Here is a 27,898-nt window from a genome sequence, read left to right as displayed (position 1 = left end):
GCAGACAGCCCTCGTTTTAAGGTGGGCTGCTGCTCGGGGTCGGGGGGAAGGCAGGACACCCTGCTTCCCAGGCAGCATCCCTTATTAAGAACCCGGCCTGCACAGATGTAGAGAACAAACATATGGACACCAAGTGGGGAAAGTGGGGGCGGGTGCGGGGGGGATGAATTGGGAGATTGGGATTGCCATGTCTACATTACTAATGAGAAAAAAAATACCACACTGTACACTCTAAATATATGCAGTGTATTGTATGTTTCCTGTATCTCAATAAGAGTTCTTAAAAAAAAAGAAAAAATATATCAAATTGTACACTTTAAATATATGCAGTTTATTGTATGTCAGTTGTATCTCAGTAAAAGTTCTTAAAGAAAAAAAGAAAAAAAAAGATGTATGTATGAAGCGATAGGTATATTTGTATTTAAGTAAATACGATCTTTTGTGCAAAAAAGAAAAGAAAGAACCCGGCCTGAAGCAGCTCATCCTCTCCTTTGCAGGACAAGCCACGCCTGAAATTCCCTGGGGGGTGAGTCATGGGAGACCTTCGACCGGGAGACCAGAGCTGGTACCTGTGAAGACCGGAGTGGACGTGGAGCACTGATGCCCTGGGCCGCATGAGGGGCCTGTCAGGGGCAGGTCCAGCCCACCTCACCCTCCCACCTGCATCCAGCCCCTGCCGGCAAGATGCATCTTCTCTAGAGGTAAAGCATCCTGAGGTCTCCGTGGAGATATCCTACCACGCAGTCCTTTCCTCAAGCATTTCTACACACTGTTTACGCACACTTGGTCTCACTTCCACACTCGCACGGTATTCACTATCATTTTCCTCTGTGTTCTGCTCTCTGTCACTGACCAGTGTCCCCAATGAATCTAGGCACCGCCCTTTCCCAAACAACAACAAAAAAGTGTTTACAGCAAACAGTTCCAAAGAAACACAGAAGAGAAGAGAAGGGGTGAACCCAGGGAAATCAGAAATGCCTTCCGCTCCAGCTGGACACACAGAAGGTAAATGTTGCAAAGGACATCTCTGGGTGTGAACGGAAAGCAACATAGAAGCTGTCACTGCCTTGGAGAAGTTCAAAGCCGCAGACATCAAGAAGACGCAGCCAGCCGCAAGAGTAATTTGCACCTCTGGCTCCTTAAAGAAATAAACATGATGCGGTTCTGACGTGTTTGCTTGGACAGTCTTCCTGTGCTGGGGGGGCAGAGGCATGTCTTCCATCTGTAAATGTTGTAGGCATGAAAGCCAAAAAAAAAAAAAAATCACAGGTAATTTGGGGCCATGGACACACATGAGCTTGTTTCTGAAATTTGTGCAATTTTTAAACATTAGAATGGCGTCTGCGGCCGGGCTACCCTCCAGGATGAGACCATCTTGCCATCGAGGGCTGGCAGAGCAAAAGCTCGAATGAAGTCAGAAAGAAGCCCCGTGTTCCCCCAGAAAGATGTACGTCGCCAGGGACAGCTGTTGGTGGGGGTGGAACAGCTGGGCAAACTGGCCTCGGCCGGCCGGCAGCACCCCCCTCCCACGGGCAGCTCACTGTATAATCCGGCCATCGGGCAAATAGCATATGATACCGCCTTTATGCAGACTCTTAAAAAAAAAAACAATACAAATGAACTTGTTTACAAAAGAGAAACAGACTCGGAGACTTAGAGAATGAACTTATGGTTACCAAAGCGGAGACGTGAGGGGACGGATAAATGGGGAGTTTGGGATTAACTGACACACCCTACTATATATAAAATAGATCATCAAGAAGGACCTATTATTATACAGCACAGGGAACTCTGCTCACTATTTTGGAATAAACGAAACGGGAAAAGAATCTGAAAAAGAATAGATACTTTATGTCAAAATGACTTCAGTTGTACATACTATCTAAATCACTTTCCTGTAAACCTGAAACTAACACAACATTGTAGATCACCTATGCTCCGATATAAAATTAAAATTAAAAATATAAAAGAGAAAAAAATACTCAGGCAGTCAGGGCTGGATTGCATGAGAGGGACGGACAGGCACCTCGGGGGCGAGGTCATCTCTGGAGGTGCCCCCTTGGAGCTGGATGTAGGGATGCTCGACCCTACACCGCTGCTGAGGCTGCCGCTACAGCCACTGAGTGCCTACTGCATACCAGGAGACACTCGGCCACGACAGAAGCAGGGCGCCAGCCCAGCTGATCTCTGCCTTCCGCTCAACCTGTGTGCGGCAGGGGCTAAGTTGCACACGTGCCACAATGCGAGGTTTCCGGCACACCGAGTCGCGTGAGAAGGGCAAGGTCCCACATCCAGACCTGCTCCCTGAAGACGACACCCTACCCACCAGATTGTAAAGGTCTGCAAGAAGCGGACTCCCCTCGGTGGCGCAGTGGTCAAGAATCCACCTGCCAATGCGGGGGTATTGGTTTGAGCCCTGGTCCGGGAAGATCCCACATGCCGTGGAGCAACTAAGCCTGTGCACCACAACCACTGGAGCTGTGAGCCACAACTACTGAAGCCAGCATGCCTGGAGCCCGTGCTCCGCAACAAGAGAAGCCGCCTCAATGAGAAGCCCGTGCACTGCAATGAAGACCCAATGCAGCTAATAAATAAATCTTAAAAAAAAAAAGTCTGCAAGAAGCAACAGAACTGCCACTTGTTTTAAAAAAAAAGATATTGAACTCAAATTAAGGCCGGCAAACTACGGACCCGGGGCCAAATCTGGCCCATCGCTTGATGCAAAAAAAGTAAGTTTTATCGGAAAACAGCCATGCACGTTCCTTTCAGCCCTGGCCATCGCTGCTTTCCTGCTGTGCGGGCAGAGGTGATCATCGTGAGAGACATAGGATAATATTTATCATCGAGTTTATACCAGAAAAAAACATATCAACCCCTGGTCTACATCTTAGCTGACCATTCATTCTTCCACCAAAATAGTATTTTCAAACAGTAAGAACTAAGATATTGTGAAGAAGTAAGAAACTGAATAACGAATGCATTCCTAGCAAGATTAATGTGCTCGACTTGGACTCAGATGATCACTTCAGTTCTTTAGCAAGTAATTGATTGTTCTTCAAATATCCATGGCTTCCGGGCTGAGAAATGTGAAACTGAGTGAACCCATCTCTTAATCGGGGTTTAACAGAAAAATGCATTGTGACCAGTGATAATGCTTCATTAAGTGACCTTGTGTCCAACTGTCACATAAGGAGAAAAACTGCCCCTCTCAGGATATGTCCGATCATCCCCTCAAAGACACAAGAGGCGGGAAGAGTCCCCACGTGACTGGACTGATCCTCGGGAAGAGTTTACACAGGGACAACAGAAGCTCGGGGGGAAGAAGGCACAGGTGCGCGAGGATGTGTTGTCTGCTCTCTAAGTCGAGAAAAGCAGAATATTTGGTGCGGACGGGTACCATTCCTGATGCTCAACGAACATCACCTAAAGGAGCTGATACCACTCAGACCTCCCCGCTCTCAAATGCATGGGTACCCAGGCTTGCTCACATGTGCTCAGCGCCTGTGTCTGCAGCACATACTCCTCACCTGCCCAACCACACCTCATCCTCACCCTCCAACTAGACCTCCTCTTGACCTTCCCAACTACACCTCCTCCTGACCTAACCCTCTAGACTTCCTCATGACCTAAAACCATCCACATGAGGCAAGAAGCACAGAAATGGGACTCTTTTTATTTCTTTGTATTCACAGTGCCTAGTTGCACTAAGAATTAAGAAGATGAAGATGCTGAGGTGGAGGGACCACAGGAGCAGAGGTACCCAACACGGGAGGCCAGCTCCCCATCTCTGCTCAGATGAGAAGGCTCCTCCCAGACGTCTCCACCAGCATGTTTCCACCACCCGCCCAGGTCCAAACGGTCCTCAGAGGGGATCTACGGCTCTTCCTGCTCAAGAGCTGACATCACGTTGACCAAGGCACCCAAATATTACTAGAAATCCAAGACATGGAAAGCTTGTCATGTCTCTAATGAGATGACAGAAGCTGACCCACCATGGAAAGTAAAAAAAAAAATCAGGGGTTTAGAGTCCATGGCCATCTCGCAGTCTCCCAGCAAACTCTTGAGTTCTCTACCCACCCCCTGCTCCCACATTCTATCTCCTCGATAGTCTCAGGCCCCAGAGAAACATAAACAGATCACAGGGGCGCTCAAGTTGATAAGAAGCTCCAGAAATACATCCTCAGGTGCATCCCGTCTCCCTCAAGACCTCCTGGTCTGCAACTAACCCATCTTCATCTAAGGGGAGTTAAGGTCACCGTTACAGTCGGTCATTTCAAGCTCAGAAACTTTTAACGTGTCCACATCTATCAAGAGGATGGGACTGACCGAGGTGGTGGGAGGGGTGGGATGAATTGGGAGACTGGGGTGGACATATATATGCTACTGATACTATGAGTAAAATATATACCTAACGAGAAGCTACTGTGTAGCACAGGGAACTCTCCTCAGTGCTCTGTGGTGACCTAAATGGGAAGGAAATCCAAAAAGGAGAGGAGATATGTGTACATAGAGCTGATTCTCTTTGCTGTACAGCAGAAACTAACACAACACTGTAAAGCAACTATATTCTAATTCAAAAAAAAAAGACTTATTGAAAGAGGGAATAAAAAAAGAAACACACACACAAGAGAGTGGAACTTAGACACATTCCTGATAAAAAGAACCCTTCCATGGGGACAAAGAACAGTGAAGTAGACCAAGAAGTGACCTACTGGTCCCAAAGCAAGACCAATGCGGGCCATTCCCCAGACCCTTTTGGATATGAGAGAAAGATGGTTACGTGAAAAAGGCAATCCCTGGGCTTCCCTGGTGGCGCAGTGGTTAAGAATCCACCTGCCAATGCAGGGAACACGGGTTCCATCCCTGGTCCGGGAAGGTCACACATGCCACGGAGCAACTAAGCCCGTGTGCCACAACTACTGAGCCCACACGCCACAACGACCAAAGCCCGCATGCCTAGAGCCCATGCTCCGCAACAAGAGAAGCCACCACACTGAGAAGCCCACACACCACAACTAGAGAAAACACATGTGCAGCAACGAAGACCCAACGCAGCCAATAAATAAATAAATATTTTTTAAAAATAAATAAATAAAACCTTTCTAAACTCACGTATTAAAAAATAAAAAACAGGCAATCACCATAGAAAACTGTACTCTTTGAAAGGAGAGTGGGACACGGGACGGGCCGTGAGACGGAAAACTTTTTAATGATACAGGCATGTTTTGCAAAAGCCAAAAACAAAGTTCAACTGTAAGGGCACGCGTCCGATGTGGTTGCTGGACTGAGGGGAGAGGTGGGCGTGCCCACGTAAGCCACACCCTGCCAAGAGCAGAGGGCTACACTGGACCCCCGGGGCCGTCCCACGTGCCACGCAGGGCATCTGTGAGCTTCGATGGGGAAGAGCGGACACCAACATGAGGAGTGGCCTCCAAGGGGGTGTGGACAGGTCAGTGAGGAATGGAAAGGATCTACGGCTTGGCCACCGACAGAAACCACAGATATTCTCCTATCAGGGTTCGGTTGTGGAAGATGTTTTGCAATCATAAGGTTTAAGATCCTCAGAGCTCCAAACTGGAGAAGTTACTAAACTCACAAAGGATCATGTTATTCGTTGTATACAGATGTAATGTGTATGATTCTGTGCCAATTTTTACCTTATATACTTTTTTAAAACTTTTTTAAATTACTTTATGTATTTATTTATTTATTGGCTGCGTTGGGTTTGCATTGCTGTGCACGGGCTTTCTCAGTTCCAGTGCACGGGGGCTACTCTTCATTGCAGTGCGCAGGCTTCTTACTGTGGTGGCTTCTCTTGTTGCAAAGCACGGGCTCTAGGTGTGTGGGCTTCAGTAGTTGTGGCACGGAGGCTCAGTAGTTGTGGCACACGGGCTTAGTTGCTCCGTGGCATATGTGGTCTTCCTGGCCCAGGGCTCGAACCCGTGTCCCCTGCATTGGCAGGTGGATTCGTAACCACTGCGCTACCAGGGAAGCCCTACTTGTTTTTTTTAATACTTATTTTATTTATTTATTTATTACGGCTTGCGGACTCTTAGTTGCAGCATGCATGTGGGATCCAGTCCCCCGACTGGGGATCAAACCCGGGCCCCCTGCATTGCGGGTACAGAGTCTTACCCACTGGACCACCGGGGAAGCCCCCCTTATATACTTTTCTATCCACATCTCAATACAATTGGTTGATACCATGATGGATCTCAGTTTGTGTACCGAGGCATCGCTAGATGCCACGGGGTTGAAGGACCAGAACAGGGGGAGTCCGGCTGTAGGCGGAGCTTATCCAGACGGCCAAGAAGGAGCAAGTTGTGCATGTGTTGAAATCCACAGCCCCACTTGCTGCATCTGATCTGTAATCATCCTTCAGGACATGATGGAGGGAAAACGCGGGAAAGGAAGAAAAGAACTGATGTGAACAAATAAATGAAGGACCAGGGGTAATGTTTTAGAAAGTCTAAAGTGAACGCAATCCCTAACCCCTAAAGCCAGACCTGTAGTACGATTTTCATAAAAACGGACACCATACAAGGGATGAATTAAATCCAGATGGTGTCAGGAGAAGCATGAAAATACAGGGTTTTTTTCAAAGCGAATCTCCCCACGTCATTTTTTCCAGCTGATTTAAACGTCTACCTCCAACTCAAAGGGACTATTCCCAAATGTAAAATGAGTTCACTTGCACTGTCTTCACTTTCCTAGCAGAAGAAAGTTCCTTCATTTTCACAGAGGATTTAGGGGCCAAAATAAGCCATTAGAAAGTTTCAAAAAGAAGAAGGGAAAAATAGAGAGTGTTTGTAGGCTGTAGCTGCAGAAGCTGTTCAGATTCTGTTAGGAGCTGAACCATGACATCCCAAAGTCACATCCTGAAGCCCTGACCCCCAGGACCTGAGGATGGGGTTGTGTTTGGAGATGGGGTCTTTAAAGAGTGGATGAAGGTAACATGAGGTCACTAGGGTGGGTCCTGATCCCATAGGACCAGGGTCCTTATAAGAAGAGGAGGTCAGGACACAGACACGCACAGAGGGTGACCCTGTGAGGACACAGGGAGGAGACGGCCGTCTACATGCCCAGGAGAGAGGCCTCGGGAGGAACCAGCCCTGCCCACACCTGGGTCTCAGGTTCCAGCCTCCAGGGCTGGGAAAGGATAAACGTCTGTTGTTTAACCCACCTAGTTTGTCATATAATTTGTTATGACAGGTCTGGCAAACTCATTCACATTTATTGCTGTTTATTGCAGTGAATCACAGAGGAGAAAAAAAAAGATCGGGGGGGGGGGCTTCCCTGGGGGCGCAGTGCTTAAGAACCCACCTGCCAATGCAGAGGACACAGGTTCGATCCCTGGACCGGGAAGATCCCACATGCCACGGAGCAGCTAAACCCGTGCACCACAACTACTGAGCCCGCATGCCACAACGACTGAAGCTCGCGTGCCTGGAGCCTGTGCTCCACAACAAGAGAAGCCACCGCAATGAGAAGCGCGCACCCAAAAATAAAATAAAATAAAATAAATAAAATAAAATATAAAATGAAATAAGATCCATATTACAGCAGAAGCTCGCCTCCTGTCCAAAGGAGGAGCATCACAGTTTCCCACCTCTTTCGTTTTTTGCGTATTCACCCTTACGCCGTCTGCACCTGTTGCGTCTGTAAGCACACCACTATTCACACACACACACACACACACACACACACACACACACACACAGAAGCAAACAGGCGCGGATCTCCCGCTCACTCTGAAACACGCGGAATCGTAGACGTGCCTCCTCACCTATGACAACGCGCATGCCCAGCTTCGCCAGATACCTCGCGGTGGAGTAGCCGATTCCATCCGTCCCGCCGGTTACTATGGCAACACGCTCGGGTTGTGGGAGGAAAACTGCGGAAGAGAGAAGAAGAGAGCAGAGGAAGGTTTAGAGGCAGAGCACACGCGGGGGTAAGAAGGGAAGCCACGGGTGCGCGCGTGATGCCAGGGGCGCTGTGGTTCGGCGTGTGTGTGGTTTGGCTCTTCTCCTGGAGTTCCTACAGGCTGGGGATGCGTGACGGTCCCTCGGGGCAGCTGCCCTGAGTAAGGACGGCCTGGCAGAGACGCCCCCCCGAAGAACCTTTGCTCAATCCCCGCCGAGACCTTTGCAGGAATTCCCGCTGCCAACATGATGTGTGGAAGATGCCACATAACGGGTATCGTTGGTGGAGGTGGGCAGGCCTCCTGGGCTAACCCTCTCCCACCGTGTTGGTGGGGGTGTAAAGTGTCGGTTTTACACCTGGAGGCACTTTCTCAAAGGCAGTTAGGAAACTGTGACGAATGGATGACACCTTGTTTTCTGCAAAGTCTGGAGCCCACATGAGAATACAGAGTCGCTTATAAAAACAGGGGGGGCTTCCCTGGGGGCGTAGGGGTTAAGAATCCACCTGTCGATGCAGGGGACACGGGTTCCATCCCTGGTCCGGGAAGATCCCACATGCCGCGGAGCGACGAAGCCCGTGTGCCACAACGACGGAGCCTGCGCTCTAGACGCCACGAGCCACAACGGTTGAGCCCGTGTGCCACAACGACTGAAGCCCACGCGCCTAGAGCCCGGGCTCGGCCACGGGAGAAGCCACCACAATGAGGAGCCCCGCACCACAACAAAGAGTAGCCTGCCCTTACCTCAACTAGAGAAAGCCCGTGTGCAGCAATGAAGACCCAATGCAGCCAATAAATAAAGAAACAAATTCACGTTTAACAAATTAAATTAAAAATAAATAAAAATGAAAACAGTGACCATTTTAACGCCTTTAACCATTTACCTTTGCGTGAACCTACACATATCCAAATACGTGAGAATCTGTGTTTATGGGATGCTGTAAATTTCACTGCTTCTGACTCACAGACGTAGAGAACAGACTCGTGGTTGCCAAGGGGGAGGGGGTTGGGGGAGGGGAGGATTGAGAGTTTGTGATTAGCAGATGCAAAGTACTGTATACAGGATGGATACACAACAAGGTCCTCCTGTAGAGCACAGGGAACTCTATTCAAGATCCTGTGATTTAACTGCCATGGAAAAGAATATAAAAAAGAATGAGTGTATGTTATATATATTATCTATACATATATAACTGAACCACTAGGCTGTACAGCAGAAATAAACACACTGTAACTCAACTATACATCAACGAAATAAATAAAATGTGGTGTTTCTAATAAAATCTTAAAGTATCCAAAGTGTTGATAACGTTATCACACAAGATGAAATAATGCTTTACACTACATTACGTCAGACTTCTCTTTTTGACTCCCATTTTACAATTGCACTGTGCCTTGTGTGACCAAAATAAAAAGAGTATATTGTAAATGTAAAAATTTTTAAAAATGAAGAAAGAAAGAGTGAAAGAGAGAGAGAGCGAGGAGGGAGGGAAGGATACAGTGTAGGTTTTATTACTCAAGTATGGGGTCAGGGCAAAAGGTCAGGAGATGACAGATATTGAAAACACAGCTCGGGCTTCCTAGGTGGCGCAGGGGTTAAGAATCCGTCTGCCAATGCAGCGGACATAGGTTCAATCCCTGCTCCAGGAAGATCCCACAAAAAAAAAAAAAAGAAAACACAGTTCGTCAGTCAAGGCTCCCAGGAGGCGAGGTACACAGCACACCACGCGGGCTTACACAGGGAAGCACCAGGGTGGGTCGGAGGCAGGGGGAGGCGGGGAAACCAGACATGAGCCTTTACTGTGATTTTCTCAGGAAGGAACAGGGGAGGCCTGAGGGTTAGGAGGGGCTGGTGTGAATAACCCCGGCAGATCCTGGGTGCAGCGGCTGTCCTAGCTGTCTGGTACCTGCCCCGGGTTGGGGCGGGGGGTGGGGAGCAGGGAGATAAAGGCAGGTGGATGGTGGCCCTGAGGATGGGAGCTCCTTAGAGAAGGGGATGGGGTGCGGGGGTCTAGATGGGTAGGTTCGTATTTGAGAAGCAGTCTTACGGCTGAGTCATCTGCTATCTGTAGGAACTGGCTAGTGCTAGGAGCTTTACTATAGGATCAAGGTGGTAAAGCTGAATTTGGGGCGCTTTTTTTTTTTATTACTTTTTATTGGAATAGAGCTGCTTTACAATGTCGTGTTAGTTTCTTGCCGTACAGCAAGGTGAATCCGTCTTACGTATACACATATCCCCTCTTTTCTAGATTTCCTTCCCATTTACGTGACCACAAAACACTGACCAGAGTTCCCCGTGCTATAAAGTAGGTTCTCCTTAGTTACCTGGCAAAGAGGAATTTTGTATTTTCCCTGTCTCCTTAATTTTCACACTTTTTTAAAATTGAGGTATGGTTGGTTTACGAGATTTTATACGTTTCGGGTGTACAACGTCGTGAATCACAGTCTTAAAGGTTATACTCCATTTATAGTTATTATAAAGTATGGGCTATAATCCCCTGTGCTGTACAACATATCCTTGAAGCTTATTTATTTTCTTAGTGGTTTGTACCTCTTACCCCTCTACCCCTCTCTCTCCTTTTTCCCCTTCCCTGTCCCCACCAGGACCCACTCGGTTGTTCTCTAGAAAAGACCAACTTTTTAATAAATGCTGTTGGGATATCTAAATAGGCCCTTGAAAACGGATGCAATGAGACCCATACCTCCCAGGACACACCAAAAGAAGCTCCAAGAGGAAAAAAGTTAACAATGAAAATACTCAAAGAAGGCAGGAACAAATTTCTTCTTAACCTCAGAGCAGGAAATGCCTTCCTAATTCTAAGTCAAAATTGAGAAGAATAAATAAACCAATTTCACGCCTAAAAAAGTGTACATAGTTTAAAAAAAAAAAAACCCACAGGAACTTCCCTGGTGGTCCGGCAGTTTAAGACACCACACTGTCAATGCAGGGGCCGTGGGTTCGATCCCTGTTTGGGGAACTAAGATCCCATGTGCTACACGGTGCAGCTGAAAAAAAAAATATCCTACCAAAAAAATTACAGTTAAAATTTTAAAAATACCATAAGCAAAGTCACACTCAAAGAGCTATTTTCCTAGTACATAATAAGTTCTTAAAAATCAAGAAAAAAAAAAGAGAGAAGGGCAAATGTACTTGTTGATATAAAAACATACTGAGATGGGACTTCCCTGGTGGCACAGTGGTTGAGAATCCGCCTGCCAATGCAGGGGACACGGTTCCATCCCTGGTCCAGGAAGATCCCACATGCCTCGGAGCAACTAAGCCCGTGCACCACAACTACTGAGCCTGCGCTCTAGAGCCCGCAAGCCACAACTATAGAGCCCACGTGCTGCAACTACTGAAACCCACGCACCCACAGCCCATGATCCACAACAAGAGAAGCCCACAAACCACAATGAGGAGTAGCCCCTGCTCACCACAACTAGAGGAAGCCCACGTGCAGCAATGAAGACCCAACACAGCCAAAAATAAGTACATAAAATGAATACATAAATACATTTATTTTAAAAAATCAGGAAAAAATAAACACTATAGAAAAGGACAAAAGCACATCTTGATATAAAAACATACTGAAACGGCCCTTAAAAACGCACACCCACGTTTACACCTAATAAGAGAAGTGTTAATAGTTAAAACGAAAACTGCGAGATACCATCTCACCTATCAGGTTGGCGGGAGTTCAAAGACTTCAACATCACATTTCTCTGGTGTGGCGTCGGGGAAAACGCCCGCACCTGCAGCACGGGTAGGAATGCAAAACGGCACAGTCCCCATCGGGGCACGTGGGTAATATCCAGTGCAATTACGGGTGCTTCTATCGTTGGATCTTGCAAAATCAGCTCTAGGAATCCGCCGTGAAGAGACAAGGTCGGTTGCCCCTGAAAAGCCAAGGTTCTCCACGGCAGCACCTGCCTCTCCCTAGAGAAGGATGGATGCACCACCTGCCACACGTGCGTACGGCGGGGCATCCTTCAGCCACGCCATGGGTATCCCAGCCCATCCTGGTCTCCATCATGACACAGAGAACACTGAGCAGCCCTGAGCGGTCCAACCTCAGGTGATCCTTCCACCTGCTGGCCAGCAGTCAGGTCTGATCCACTGGTTAGAAAATCCTTCCCATACGTGGGGACAACCTGACGTCTGTCACTGCAGGAAAGCATTCCTGCCCAGAAAATGAAGGAATGACCCTACAAAGAAAAGCCCCACGAGGGATGCAGGGGCAGGGATGTCTCCCGGGAGGCGGGGAGGACCCCAGCCACCCCACCCCCAAGAACGTCTCCCCCATCACCGCATGCATCAGAAAGACCACGTCCTTGACAGGAAGCCCAAATGACTGTTTCGGGTGCCCCCCACAAAGTTTCCAGCCACGCAAGGTTGATTCTAGGGAAGGGATTCCCACGCATTTGGGGCTCGCTCCTGGGAAGGTGAGTAGGATTCAGAAGAGTGCTATGTCCCTAGGCTGCCCGGGATGTGCAGAGAAGGGTTTCAGTGCAGCGCTTGCAGGGCGGGGACCCAGCTGTAGCCAGGACCCAACTCACATTTTCGTGTCCTCCCGGCATCCTGAAAATGCAGAGCAACAGCTTCTGAATGTGTGCCCAGCGCTGCACAGCGCCTACTGTATACCGTGAGCGCAGGTGCACGCCCGGGTCTTGGGCTGGAGGGCACATCTCACAGCTCCGAGCGTTACAAGCAAAAAGCAAAGGACGGGGACTTCCCTGGCGGTCCAGTGGTTAGGACTCGGTGGTCTCACTGCCGGGGGCCAGGGTTCCATCCCTGGTCGGGGAGCGAAGATCCCGCAAGCCGCGCAGTGGGGCCAAAAATAAAAAAGAAAAAGAAAAAAAGGAAAACCAAAGGACCACCACAGAAGGCTCATCAGCAGCCCTAACTTTTCATCTCAAAGTGAGAATAAAAGGCAATCTTAACAGTTAAGACAAGATAGACTAGAAAGCAGGTCCCCAAACTTTCTCAACAGGCAGCACACTTGCTGCCCTGAGGTTTTTTCACTCCACTGCTAAGGAAACACAAAAGAAATAAAAATAACTATGTAAAATATATTCTTACATATATATAAATGAAATGCATGTCTATATTTAAATGTTTATAACTGTTAAGTATTTTATACTTTTATCCTAGGTAAAAATTATATTTATATATTTAAAATGTCAAATATTTTACACATTTAAATATATTAAAATATGTTTAATATATTTAATACGTAAAATATTTATATATTATGTAAACATTTACAAATGTTACACATTATGTAAAAATGACAAATTATAGATTATGTAATATTTACAAATATATTTACTTTATATTTATATTTATACATCTCATATATTTTATTTTCTATCTTATTTATGTAAAAATTATATTCCTATATATGCAACCAGAAATGATCATACTAAGTGAAGAAAGTCAGAAAGAGAAAGACACATCCCATGTGACATCACTTATACATGGACTCTAAAATATGGTACAAATGAATCTATCTACAAAGCAGAAACAGACTCACGGATGTAGAAAACAAACATGGTCACCAAAGGGGAAGGGCCGGGGGGATAAATGAGGAGTTTGGGATTCACAGATACACACGACTGTATATAGAACACATAAACAAGGACCTACTGCATAGCACAGGGAACTATATGCAATATTTTGTTATAACTTATAAGGGAAAAGAATCTGAAAAAGAATATATATGTAAATAACAATATCTATAAATATTATATATGTCATATAATGTATATCAATACATAAAATCACTTTGCTGTGCACCTGAAACTAAGACAACATTGTACATCCACTATACTCCAATAAAAAGAAAGGAAAAATAATTAAATTTTAAAATAAAGAACAAAGGTCCTCAACTCGCTTTCCCACCAGAAGTGAGAGGAACAGAAAGAGTCTACTGAGGCTTCCAAACAAACCACCTGGTCCACACAAATAAAGGGGTGGAATACTTCATTAAAAAGAAACGTCGGGACTTCCCTGGTGGTACCATGATTAAGACTCCGCCTGCCAATGCAGGGGACATGGGTTTGAGCCCTGGTCCGGGAAGATCCCACATGCCGCGGAGCAACGAAGCCCATGTGCCACAACTACTGAGCCTGTGCTCTAAAGCCCAGGAGCCATAACTACTGAGCCCACATGCCACAACTAGTGAAGCCCACGCGCCTAGAGCCCGTACTCTGCAACAAGAGAAGCCACTGCACTGAGAAGCCCACGTACCACAATGTAGAGTAGCCCTCGCTCGCGGCAAATAAAGTCCGTGCGCAGCACCAAAGACCCAACGCAGCCAATAAATAAATAATTTTTTTTTTAAATATTAAAAAAAAAAAGAAACGTAAAGTGAAAAGATCCGACGTAGAGACATTTCGGTTGGCACCCGCAACATCCAAAAACCTCACCTCTACCCACCTGTCTATCGCTAAGGAATGGCCGCTGGAAAGCCGATGAAGGTATTTAGATGTCTTCCAACGTGAGCAAGGACTACAGTTTCCTGCTGCCAAGCGGACAGCACTCAGAGAACTCTGAGTCGGGCGCAGGGCACTGGCTAGAAGAAGCCAGAGGTGCCCAGGAGAGAGGCTGCCCCTCCCAGGTCCCAGAGGCCAGTATGAGCATGGCCTACATCCTAGGATTTCATACGCGTCCAAATGGCTCAACCAGCCACGGAGCACCAGCAGCAAAGGAGGAAACGGGGAGGGGCACCCCAGGGACTGGCCGGGGGACAAGCCCTGGATGTAAGGTCTAGGGAATCCGTCCTCTAAGATGTGCTGAGGATCGGGCCACCGCCTTGACGGTGGGCACCCAGGCCAGACGTGGAACAGTCCCCACCCTTCCCAGAGAGCTGGCTTCCAAAGCAAGAGGCTGACACCCCCATGCCGAAACGGTCCCGGCGTCAGGCTGCCAAATCCCCGTGCCCCGCCTGGCGTGGGAGCTGCGTCTCCCTCTGACGTCTCCCGAGGGAACGATGCTATCGCAGGTGTTTCGCGGCTGCATGACCATCACAGCTCCTGCGGCGATTTTAGGTGTCGACTTGGCTGGGCCACGGGGCCCAGCTGTGTGGTCAGATGGGTGTTCCTGTGAAGGTGTTTTGTTGGATGAGATGAACACTTAAATCAGTGGGCTTTGAGGAAAGGGGGTTGCCCTCCCTGGTGTGTGTGGGCCTCGTCGAATCAGTGGACGGCCTTGACAGAACAGAGACCGAGATCCTCCAAGGAACAGGGAATTCTGTGTCCAGACGGCCTTCAGACTCAAACTGCAAGTCTTTCATAGGGTTCCAGTCTGCTGGTCCACCCTGAAGACTTGGGACCTTGTAGACCCCATAATTACATGAGCCAATTCCTTAAAATGAGTCTCTCCATAGATAGATAGATAGATAGATAGATAGATAGATAGACAGACAGACAGACAGACAGACAGACAGATATAGGTACATAGATAATAGATGGATAGATTCATGGATGGATGGATGGATGGGTAGGTAGGTAGATACACAGATAGGTAGGTAGGTAGGTAGGTACAGATAGGTAGGTAGGTAGGTAGGTACAGATAGATGATAGATAAATAGATAGATAGATAGATAGATAGATAGATAGATAGATAGATAGATAACTTGAAATATGATAGATATGTAGATAGATAGATAGATAGATGACAGATAGATGATATAGCTACATACGTCATAGACAGATAAATGGATGGACAGATAGATAGATATCAATAGACAGACAGCTAATTTGAAAGATGATAGACACAGATAGATGATAGATGATAGATAGATAGATAGATAGATAGATAGATAGATAGATAGATAGATGATAGATAAAAAAGTAGAAGAGAAGAAAGGCAACTAAGACCTCGGCAAACTGACACTTGACAAAGGCACGATATTTGCAGGGAGATGTCCCTTCTGGACTATGTTTAGAATGCTCTCCAGTGACAGTTGTGATTTAAGTGTCTAAGTTGGAGGGCTGACCTCATGCCTCGGTGATGGCCAGTGCTTGGGAAAATGGCAAAATGACAGCTCTCTGTATACCCAGCTTACAGCACACTAGAGACAGCTCAAAGTGTAACAGAGAAGAATATATCCAAACCCACATTAGATCTGCTTCCTTTAGTTTAACATTTGTATTGTCTTGCTTTGAGTTCAGAATATTGCCCATAGCCTGAAATACACAAGACCGCCCCTTCTCAAGGCTCTGACCTTTAAGGGTGCAATGCTTTTCCATTCATATAGAGATAAAAAGTTGCAGAATGGAGAATAACATTTGTTTTGTTAGAGGTTTATGGGTCACCTACATGGAAAAAAGGATTCCTAAACCAAGAAGTTTGTAGCAACGAACCTGACCCCTTCTTTAGCTTGCCTTTAAAAATGCTTTGCTGAAATTCCTCTACTGGGCATTTCTCTACCCAGAGAAAACCATAATCCAAAAAGAAACATGTACCCCCACGTGCATTGCAGCACTATTTACAATAGTGAGGACATGGAGGCAACCTAAATGCCCACTGACAGAGGAATGGATAAAGAAGTTGGGGCACATATACACAACGGAATATTACTCAGCCGTAAAAAGGAATGAAATTGAGTTATTTGTAGTGATGTGGATGGACCTAGAGTCTGTCATACAGAGCGAAGTAAGCCACAAAGAGAAAAACAAATACTGTATGCTGACTCATATATACGGAATCTAAAAAAAAAAAAAAAAAATGGTCCTGATGAACCCAGTGACAGGGCAAGAATAAAGATGCAGACGTAGAGAATGGACTTGAGGAAACAGAGAGGGAGGGGAAACTGGGACGTAGAGAGTAGCATTGACATACACACACCACCAAATGTAAAACAGATGGCTAGTGGGAAGCTGCTGCAGAACACAGGGAGCTCAGCTCGGTGCTGTGTGATGATCTAGAGGGGTGAGATGGGGAGGGTGGGAGAGAGGCTCAAGAGGGAGGGGATATGGGGATATATGTGTACATACAGCTGATTTCACTGTGTTGTACAGCAGAAACTAGCCCAATACTGTAAATCAAGTATACTCCAGTAAAGACGTATAAAAAATGCTTTGCTGAAACCGTTCGGGGAGTTTGGGGGTTTGGGGACACACGCCACTGTCTCCTTTGATGACTCTGCAGTAAACTTTTCTCTGCTCCAAACTCTGAGGTTTCGGCTCGTTTGGCCTCAGGGTGCATCAGGCTCGAATTTGCCCCCTCCCAAAAACAGAAAAAGGAAATGAACAAGGAATTCACCGATACTGAACAAAATACAGCTATATAAAACGAAGTTGGAACTCATTCCTCGTTAAAGAAAATAAAAGCAAAGCAAGTCAGTAGGTTCCATCCGTCAAAACAGTGGGGTCCCATCCGGGATGGCAACACCCCAGAAAAAACAGACGTTTGCACATTTCGTCAATCTTCTACCAAGACTGCATCTAAGAGCACTCCCATGTGTATCTCCACCTACTGGAACCGAGATAAGTAACCACCCACGAGAAACTCTTCCATTTGTATCACTGACACATGATGGAATCTTGAGATTGTGTTTCTAAATTTCTCATATTTTCCAGTCTCACAATGAAGTAATGATACCTTCCTTCACGGTGTTGTTATAAAGATTAACGGAATTGCATTTGTCACATAATTTGAGTCTTTGTCTGAAATGTTTTCTGTGACTTTAACATGACATCCACATGCTTTTCTGTTTACCAAGTAAAATGTTAGCTCAAAAAGGTAAAAAAAAAAAAAATTCTACCAAGACTGTATCTTTTAGGAGGTGAGTTGGAAGGGTCTAAAGTGGACATGCGTAATGCCTACCTAGCAATTCTACTTCTAAGAAGTAATGCCACAGACACACTCCCATGGGTCTGCAGAGACACAGGAACAAACGTATTCGCTGCAGCCTTTTGTAAAAGAAAGATCTTTAATCTCATTGTCATTTTACAGGTGTTACTCAGAAGAAAGGCGTATTGTTCTAGAAACCACCTGGGTGGGTCTCCGGGGAATTATGCTGAGTAGGGGAAAGAAAACAATTTCAAAAGGGTCCCCGGGACGTCCCTGGTGGCGCGGTGGTTAAGAATTCACCTGCCAATGCAGGGGACACAGGTTCCATCCCTGGTCGGGGAAGATCCCACATGCCTTGGAGCAACGAAGCCCATGCGCCACAACGACGGAGCCTGCGCTCTAGAGCCTGCGAGCCACAACTAATGAGCCCACGTGCCACAACTACTGAAGCCGGCACACCTAGAGCCCGTGCTCCGCAACAAGAGAAACCACAGCAATGAGAAGTTCACACACCACAACAAAGAGTAGCCCCCGCTCGCCGCAACAAGAGAAAGCCCGTGCAGCAACAAAGACCCAATGCAGCCAATAAATAAATAAATAAAATTAAAAAAAAAATTTTTTTAAAGGGTTCCATTGTGTATGCTCCATTTCTATGACATTCCCGAAATGACAAAATTATAGAGAATAGATTAGTGGCTGCCGGGGGTGGGGCGGGGAGGACAGGGGGAGGGGGCGGTTGGTGTGGGAAGTGGGTGGGCCTCACCAGGGAGCCTTGGGTCACAGAGCTGCTCTGCGTCTGGACCACGTGGTGGATTCTCAGACACACACGTGCAACAAAATCGCACGGACGCACATACACAAACACACGCGTGAATACAAGGCAGAACGGGGAAATCTACATAAAAAGCATTGCATTGCATCCAAGTGAACTTCTAGGGCAGGCTAAGGTCCTGTCCTGTTGCAGGAGGGCAGCCCTGGGAGAAAAGCAGGTGATGGTGGTCCGTTTTATTCCTTACAGCTGCACGTGAATCTACAATTATCTCAACGTAAGTTTTTTTGGTTTTTTTTTTTGGCCACATTGCACTGCTTGCAGGATCTTAGTTCCCTGACCAGGGATCAAACCTGGGCCCTTGGCAGTGAGAGAGCCAAGTCCTAGCCGCTGGACCACCGGGGAATTCCGAGGAACTTGTTTTTAAAGTCTGACCTCATGCCATGTAATGCAGCCTTCTTAAAAAAGAAAAAAGAAAAAACAAACTAAACTAACAAGTAAAACAAAACACTCTGCCTTCTTGGCCCCTGTCCAGTTGTTTTGAAATGACCCAAGCTCTCTGCTCCCTTTGGAACTGGGGGTGACACCACGCCTGGTCTTTTTATCCAATACTGAGAGCTGAACGCGTAGCCGGGGCTCCCTGCTGTCACGACACAAAGTAGACGCCAGGTACAGGGGTTTCCTAAACCAGGGCCAGTGGCAACACCATCTCTCCTCCTTAATCTCCAAGGTTTCTGGACTTTATGTTCCATATTTCCTATCTTCTGCAGACACACGTAAGCTGCTGTGAACTCTTTCCAAGAGCACATTGGTCGTCAATTCATTTCTTCACTCCTCAAATCCTTGCTCCTGAGCTCTACGTGGAAATAGCAACATAACTCTTTGAAGAGAGCATTAGCGAAATATAAATCAAAGCCACACAGCGTGTTTTATATTACGCGACGTTTGCCACAATAAAAATTTAAAAAAAAAGAGAAGGAAGGAAGGGAAAAATAACAAAGTTGGTGAGGATGTAGAGAAAACAGAAGCCTCCTATGCTGCTGGTGAGAATGTGAATTGCAGGAACCACTTTGGAAAAGAGTCTGGCGATTCTTCAAAAGGTTAAACATGGAGACGCTATGGCTCACCTATGCCACTCCTAGGTATCGATCCATCCAGGAGAAATGAAAACACGTTTCCACTCAAACACGCGTGATGAATGCTCACAGCAGCGTGATCTCAGTAACCAGAAAAGTGAGGACGACCCAAGTGTCCATGGATGGATGGATGGGTGGGTGGATGATGGGTGGGTGGAAGGATGGATGATGGATGATGGATGGATGGATGGATGGATGGATGGGTGGGTGTATGGATGGGTGGATGGATGGATGGAAGGATGGGTGCATGGATGGATGGATGGATGGATGAGTGGGGGGGTGGATGGATGGAAAGATGGGTGGATGGATGGATAGGTAGCATGGGGTCCATGCACACAGTGGACTATGACTCAGCCATGAAAAGGAGAGGAGCTCTGACACAGGCTACCACGTGGATGGACCTTGAACACACGATGCTCCGTAAGAGAAGCCAGACCCCAAAACAGCATGTATTCCATGATTCAATTCATGTGAAATACTCAAATAGGCAAACACATGGAGACAGAGTGTACACGGGTAGTTGCCAGGGCCTGGTGGGAAACAGGAGTGGGAATGACAGGTAACAGGTACAGGGATTCCTTTGGGAGGTGATTTTTTAAAAGTTCTAAGATGACACAGCAGTGGTGCTTGTCCAGCTCTGCGAATCTACTATTACACCATTTACTGAGTGTCTTGTATGGTGAATTATTTCTCAGTTTAAAATGGACAAAACACCTTGCTTAATCGAGAATAACAGGAGATGGGCGGGGACTTGGAAATCCTGGTATTCCTCCCACAAATGAAGAAGGACCTACATAAGCCATTCTTTCATGGTCCTCCTACCATCACTTCCTACGATCTTAGGCATGTCTGTGTGTATGTGTCTCAGAGTCCTCAAAATTGAGAGAATAATGTTAAAATGATGTGTAGCTGAATCTCCAAATCAACTGGCCCCAGGAATGCGTTTTCCTGACACGCAGCATCACTAGGTCCTTAAGAATGGCTGTGTCAATAAATCATGATAACTAAGAAGCTTAAAAGTCTCACTAGTGAGCACTGCCTGACGGATGGATACTGGGAAGCAACCTTTCCAGACAAAGCCACAATCACAACCTCCAGACACTGTAGCAACCTGTGCCCTGTCTGGTGACCAGGGAAGAGGAACATGATGGCCATTCATCCGGGGATAGAATGATATAGAAGCATTAAGATTAGAGAGGCGAGGGGGGCAGAGACGGGAAAGCTTAATACATAAATACATCACAGCATCTATGTATCAATCCTCAAATGAAACTGGCAGAAAAGGAAACAATTTAGGAAGACATCCAGACCCTACATTAAAAAGGTACTTAGTCCTACCAGCAATGGTGTGAGGGATGATACTGTGCGACAAGTAAGTGATGCTGGGTCCAGGGATGTCTGCACCCGTCAGTCACAAGTAAGTGATGCTGGGTCCGGGGATGTCTGCACACGTCAGTCACAGGTAAGTGATGCTGGGTCCAGGGATGCCTGCAGACATCACATCGTCCAATGAATTTTGTCAACACAGCAACGCCTCCCTGGACACCCCAGGACCAGGCTTTCTGACTCCCCGTTCTCCGAATGAACAGGAGACAAGAAGGAAAGTGACGTTACTGGGAGCGTCTACAGGCAAACTCTGCAATCACCTCAGTCACACACGATGATACAGGAGTATTTTTCATCTGCGTGGCCACGTTTCTGATTTTTTTTTGGTAATTAACACATCCCAGGCAATTTTTTTAAACCCTAAAAGCCCAAATCCTTCAGATCCCCCCACGTGAGCAGGAGTTCGTGTTTTGGGGGGACACCACCGTGAGGTAGGAGGCAGGTCCTCTGAAAACTGTCCCGAATTGTTCGATTTCATGGCTGCACTGCCTGGTGGATTATTTCTCAATAAAGCTGCCTAAAATGTGGGAAGACCTTGCTTAATCACGGATAACGGGGGCTGCGTGGGGATGTGGAGGTCCCCGGGATCCTTCCGTGAGGAGGGGGCTCGTGTGGGCTGAAGGCTGGAGTCCCAGAGGGCGGGAGACCAAAATCCACAGCACCAGCTGCCCAAGAACAGACGGGGGAAGGCGAGTGTGTCCGAGAAAGCCACAGCCGACCTAGGATGTAGCTCCGAGGAGCCTGTTCCAGACATCAGCCTCCGCAGAAGTGCTGGGGGGCTGGGTCACAATTAGTGATGGGGTCGGACTTCCCTGGTGGTCCAGTGGTTAAGACTCCACGCTTCCACTGCAGGGGGTGCAGGTTCAATCCCTGGTTGGGGAACTAAGATCCCACATGGTGCACCCCGTGAGCGAGAAAAAAAAAAATTAGTGAAGGGGAGGCCTAGGCAGACACTGCCCAGGACTCCAGTGCCATCCAGGGCTGGTAGGAAAACAGACACTCCCCAGAAGTTATCCCAGCACATCCGAGTCCGGGGACACCCATGGCTTCCGGTAAAGATACGTCAAAAAGTGCCTGGATGGGACTTCCCTGCTGGCCCAGTGGTTAAGACTTTGCCTCCCATTGCAGGGGGTGTGGGTTCGATTCCTGGTCCTTCCTGGTCTGGGAGCTAGGATCCCACATGGCCGGAGGCCAAAAAACCAACACATAAGAACAGAAGCAATCTTGCAACAAAGTCAATGAAGACTGCAAAAAAGACAGAAAAAGTGTCTGGATTCTTCAGGGGAGAAAGAAAAGAGCAGCACCTTCGAAGATGCCCCAGGCTTTGCACAATTCTATATAAGCACATCTGTCACGAACCTTCCACGTTGTTATAACTCAATTCGTCTCCATAAAGCTGGGGAAGGAAAGAAATGGGATAATAGGCACGTAAGCGTAACTAAGAGGGAATCACCTGGAAGCCAGGGCGATCACACTTTACAGGATAAATGCTGTTTATGCTCTTACAAAAGTGACCGAAAACACAGCGTGGAGTATTCTGCAGTCACTTATACTTGGTTTTCAATAAACGACAGAGAAATGATGGAGTGAAGACAACAAAAATAGGAGACAAAGTTGTATGGAACATATGATGATGGTTAAAGAGTATTCACATTATAGGGAAATAGATCAAATGTTCATTGAAAAAAAAAATCACATGCACCAAAAATGGCCTCTGAGAAGCAAAATTCAACCTCACGAATATGTTTAAACTCAACAGAGAGTGGGGTGACCGACGGTTGGGTGTTTTACACGAGAGAAAGACACTTGGCATTTACGTCCATCAACATGCAGCACTGAAATTTTTTCTGACAGGTCCTGTCATGCCTGAGACGGACTCGGCCCATGTATTCCTTGGACCCACCCCATCTCTCATGGACCCCCCCCACCCCCACATCTCTAACTGGCTCTCTCATAACGTAATCTACGGATGTAAAGTGTATATTAGTCATGGGTCTCTCCAGGGAAATGGACCAACAGGATACACAGAGAGAAAGAGAAAGGCAGACAGAGAGACAGAGACAGAGAGAGGTAATTTGCAGGAACTGGCCCATTCCACTGGAGACTGTAGAGGGGGCCACCCCAAACTCTGCAGGGTAGACCAGCAGGCTGAAAACCCCAGGACAGCTGAGGTTACAGCTCAAGTCCCAAAGACCATCTGCAGGCAGAATTCCCTCTTCCTTGGGGAATCTCGGTCTTTCCCCGCCACCCCACCCCGTCCTAAGATCTTCAACTGATTAGACAAGGCCCACCCACATGACGGAGGACAATCTGATTAACTAAAAGTCCACTGATTTCCCTTTTTTTTTTTTTTGAATTGTGGTTGATTTACAATGTTGTGTTGGCTTCTGGTCCACAGCAAAGGGATTACGGATTCGGTTACATGATTTTTCCGATTCTTTCCCATTATAGATTATTACAAAGCATTGAATATAGCTCCCTGTGCTCTACAGGAAACCCATGGTGTTTACTTTCTATATAATCGCGTGCATCTGTTAGCCCCAAACTCCTAATTTATCCCTCACCACCACCCCCTCTTCCCCTCTGGTGACCATAAGTCTGTTTTCTATGTCTGTGAGTCTGTGTCTGTTTTGTATATAGACTCATTTGCATTATTTTTTAGATTCCACATATAAGTGATGTCATACGATATTTGTCTTTCGCCGTCTGATAATCTCTAGGTCCATCCATGTGGCTGCATGATTTCAATGTTCAACTCATCTTGAAAAATACCTTCCCAGCAACATCTAGACTAGGGTTTGACCATGTAGCTGCATTCACAGCCCAGTGGCACGAAATTAACCAGCACAAAGTATGAGTTTTCAGGCAGCCGAGAGCCCTCACTAGCTTCTGACGGGTGTCGTCTGGAAGAAGGGACCAAGCTACCTGAGTGAAATGCCTCCTCAGCCACGCGTGGCCTCCAGGAAGAACTGGAGGAGAAAGGAGCTGCCCGTTCCAAGAGAAGGGCCTGGCAGAAGTCCAAACCACCACGGCCGAGCCCCGCCTCCCTTCACCTGGCAGCTTCCCTGCACAGGTGAGACCCGCTCATTGGATGGACAGGTAGGTCAGCCACGGGCTGGCAGGGAGCAGGGGAGCATGGGGAAAGCACCCGCTGAAGCCAGCGTGACAGCATCACCTGGATGACGGCTCATCCTTGTGGCGGGTGGACGTGACAGGCGCCTCTCCCGCTGGTGTGTCTCCACACCTTGAGGAACGAGTGCAGGTGTCAGCCGCCGAGCACGGCCGCCTCCGCCAACAGCAGGGGGACAGGAAGAGCTGGGGCAGGTGACGGCCCCACGGGTCTGCAGCCTCGTAATGTAGCCTCTCGTGGATCCTAAAGCTTTCCTCCTGCAGCCGCCACCACGAGAGCCCGTGGCAACCCCCTCCAAACCGAGAAATACAAGGGGTCCCTGGGACTTCCCTGGTGGTGCAGTGGTTAGGACTCTGCGCTTCCACTGCAGGGGGGGTGCAGGCTCCATCCCTGGTTGGGGAACTAAGACCCCACGTGCTGTGCAGCACGGCCAAAAAATAAACAAGCAAACGAAATAAGGTCCACGCATCAACCTGCAGATGACACCTCCGACAAACAGGATGCCTGCATCCCCGCTTGTGCATCTCAGGGCTGATCTTAAAGAAGGCAGAGACGGACGGGACAGGGCAGGGAGAATCGGGCTAAGGGGCTACTTCCAAAATAGACCACCCACCACACTGCACGGGAATCACGCAGTCACAGCATCTGGGCTTCCTGCAAATGCCCAGTCTTGGCCCCAGGAGGGCATCTCGTTCAAGAGCTGCCCCGTGGCCTGGGGTTCTGACTGCACTCTCCCTGGTCAGCTGACCGGGAAATGTTTGAAGGGGCAGTAGGCCCCAGATGCCACCTGCAATGAGAGGAAGCCCACGCCGAGAGAAAATTGCTTTTTCTGAGTTCTGATCTGGAAGGAGCGGCACAGAATGTGCTCTGCTCAAAGGACCGTGCTAGCAACCAGGATGCCCTTTGGGAGGTGAACGGGTACATAAACTGTGGACACCCAGAAAATGGCATATTATTTGGCACTAGAAAGACATGAGCTATGAAACCATGAAAACACAGGGAACAGGGCTTCCCTGGTGGTGCAGGGGTTAAGAATCTGCCTGCCAATGCAGGGGACACGAGTTTGAGCCCTGGTCCGGGAAGATCCCACATGCCGCGGAGCAACGAAGCCCATGTGCCACAACTACTGAGCCTGTGCTCTAGAGCCCGTGAGCCACAACTATTGAGCCCATGTGCCACAACTACTGAAGCCCACGCACCTAGAGCCCGTGCTCCACAACAAAAGAAGCCACCGCAACGAGAAGCCCATGCACTGCAATGAAGAGTAGCCCCCGCTCCCCACAACGAGAGAAAGCTCGTGTGCAGCACCGAAGACCCAACACGGCCAAAAATCAATTTATAAAAATAAATAAATACAAAAATAATTAATTAATTAATTAAAATGTTTCGCTAGAAGGGCCAACACCAGAGGAGAGAGCCGTATGGGGAGAAGCCGCCGGGTGACAGGAATATATGTGGAATGGGGGAAAGGAAACAGCCCCCACGCGGACCCCATGGAGGCCTTTCTGAGCAGGACCCTTTTGTGTTTGAATATAAGCCCCCCGCCCACTGCGGGCTGGGAGGGCAGGTGAGTTAAGGGGAAGTTTGGAGAGGTCCCCAGCCCCGCCCCCGAGCACGTGGAAAGCAATGTGGGTGATGGGGAGAGAACCACCCTGACTCCAGAGCCCTGCCCACCCAGCCTGGCAGCCCTGGCCACGTCCGGCTGCACTCAGCTGCTCTATCTCCCAGCTGCACGATGAGTAACGGTGTGTATCACGTTGGCTGGGCCACCGGGAGCCCAGACGGCCGGGGCAGCATGACCTCTGGGTGTGTCTGGGAGGGTGCTGCTGAGAGAGAGGAGCATTTGAACAGATGGACAGAGGAAAGCAGACAGCCCACCCCGGGGTGGGTGGGCCCCGTCTCATCAGTTGATGCCCGAAAGGCAGAGGAAGGGAGAATTCACTCTCTCTGGCCTGGAGCGGGGATGTCCATCTTCTCCTGCCCTCGGACATCGGCACTCCTGGTTTTCAGGCCTTTGGACTTGGACTGAACACACATAACTGGCCTTCCTGGGGCTCTGGGTAGCAGATGGCAGATGGTGGCACTTCTTGGTCTTGCTGTGTAAATTAATTCCGATCAATCAATAAATACATACGTACCCATACAGAGATAGAGGTACAGATACACGTGTTAGTCAGGGATCTCCAGAGAAACAGAACCAATATCTACATCTATCTATATCACCTATCATCTATTATCTCTCTAGTATCTATTTATCTCTCTATGATCTATCATCTATTATATATCTACCATCTATCTACTACCTATCATCTACTATCTGTCTACCTATTATCTACCACCTATCTATCATCTATTATCTATCTAGCTATTATCCATCTATCTATCCATCTACATAGATATTAGATATATCGTATTGCTTCCATTTCCCTGGAGAACCCTGACGAATACTGGCTGCTATAACAAAGTAGCACAGACAAGGTGGTTTAAACAGCAGATGTGTTTCTCACAGTCCTGCAGGCTGTCTGTCTGAGATCACGGCGAGGGAGAAGAGTTTCCGGTGAGGCTCTCCTGGTTTGTACTCCCGCATACCTGCTGTGTCCTCACTTGGTGGAGAGAGAGCTCTGCTCTCTTCCTCTTCTCATAAGGGCACTAATCGCATTGTGGGGACCCCACCCTCATGACCTCACCTAATCCTGATCACCTCCTAAAAGCCGCACCTCTTAACACATCCCCTTGGGGGTCAGGGCTTCCACATGCGAATCTTGGGGGGATAAGGACTCCGTCCACAGCATGCTCACACCACCTGGCCTGGAGGTGTCCACATGGGAAGGTCAGAGGTGAAGGAGGAAGGGCAGGGCCAGGGGCGACCTGTTCCATCTCCTCCTGTGCCGTCAGCAGTATGGACGTGCCTTCCTGCACCTACACCGTGCCCACCCGCCCGCCATCACCCCCGACTGTGCCTCCGCTCTTCCCCTCATCCACCTCCCCACCCCTAACCCCAACCCACCTCCCCACGGAGGTGGTCAGGACAAGACCGGGGCCCTCACCTCACTGCTGGCCCCTCACCCCAACCTCACCAGCCCCTCTCAGGGGGTGTCCCTCCTGCCAGACACCCACCAGGCAACCTCACTGCTCGGTCGGGTACCACGTGACGCCCTCTCCACTCTCCCGGGCAGGCTTCTCCCCGAGGCTGTGCACAGCAGGGCAGCCCGGACGGGTCTAACCACAAACCCAGCACTGGCCCCCGCAGCCTGGCACGTGAGACCCTGGATGCCCACGGGAAGGGAGGGGACCCGGTCACTGCATCCCAGCCGCTGGAGCTTCACATGTCCTTCTGCCACCTGGAGACCCCCCATCTGGGCTTCAGCGCCCCGGCCACGGCCCAGGAATGGGCTCCTCTTTGAGGAGACCCCACCCCCCCGGGCAGTCCCGTGTCCACTCAGCCCGCCTGCTCTGGGACCCTGAATTAGCATCCACTGCAGGCTGGCGGCCCCAGGGCCCGCTGCCCTGGCCCTGAGGGATGGTGTAGGCCTCTGGCCACATGCGTGGGAACGGGAGTGGGGGGACCACCCCAGCCTAGGAGCCAGGGTACCGGGCGCTGAGTACAGGGGGATACTCCCCCATCCCTCCTGGGTCAGAAGTTGGGAACGTCCAGTCCTCAGAGCGTCCTGGGCACGTGAGGAGGGTGGACTGCAGGAACCCCACGGGTCCTGCCAGAGGGTCTTCTGGAGCAGAGAAATGTGTAAACCCAGGACAC

General features: G+C 48.4%; 1 protein-coding gene across 3 annotated transcripts in view; it reads right to left on the bottom strand.

Annotated features, from left to right (window-relative positions):
* DHRSX (dehydrogenase/reductase X-linked) overlaps positions 1-27,898 on the bottom strand; it is a 200,409-nt gene that overhangs the window by 143,386 nt on the left and 29,125 nt on the right. For 2 of the 3 annotated variants that reach the window (XM_057717844.1, XM_057717845.1), the window contains exon 2: positions 7,787-7,894. In XM_057717844.1, the coding sequence (XP_057573827.1) occupies positions 7,787-7,894 (108 nt within the window). Of the gene's footprint in view, positions 1-7,786; positions 7,895-11,600; positions 11,873-27,898 lie in introns of those variants that run through there. The other variant, XM_057717846.1, reaches the window with a different exon arrangement.

Source organism: Hippopotamus amphibius, chromosome X (assembly GCF_030028045.1).
Source record: "Hippopotamus amphibius kiboko isolate mHipAmp2 chromosome X, mHipAmp2.hap2, whole genome shotgun sequence".
NCBI classification, from domain to species: domain Eukaryota; kingdom Metazoa; phylum Chordata; class Mammalia; order Artiodactyla; family Hippopotamidae; genus Hippopotamus; species Hippopotamus amphibius.
This window is presented reverse-complemented; position numbering and strand designations above follow the sequence as displayed.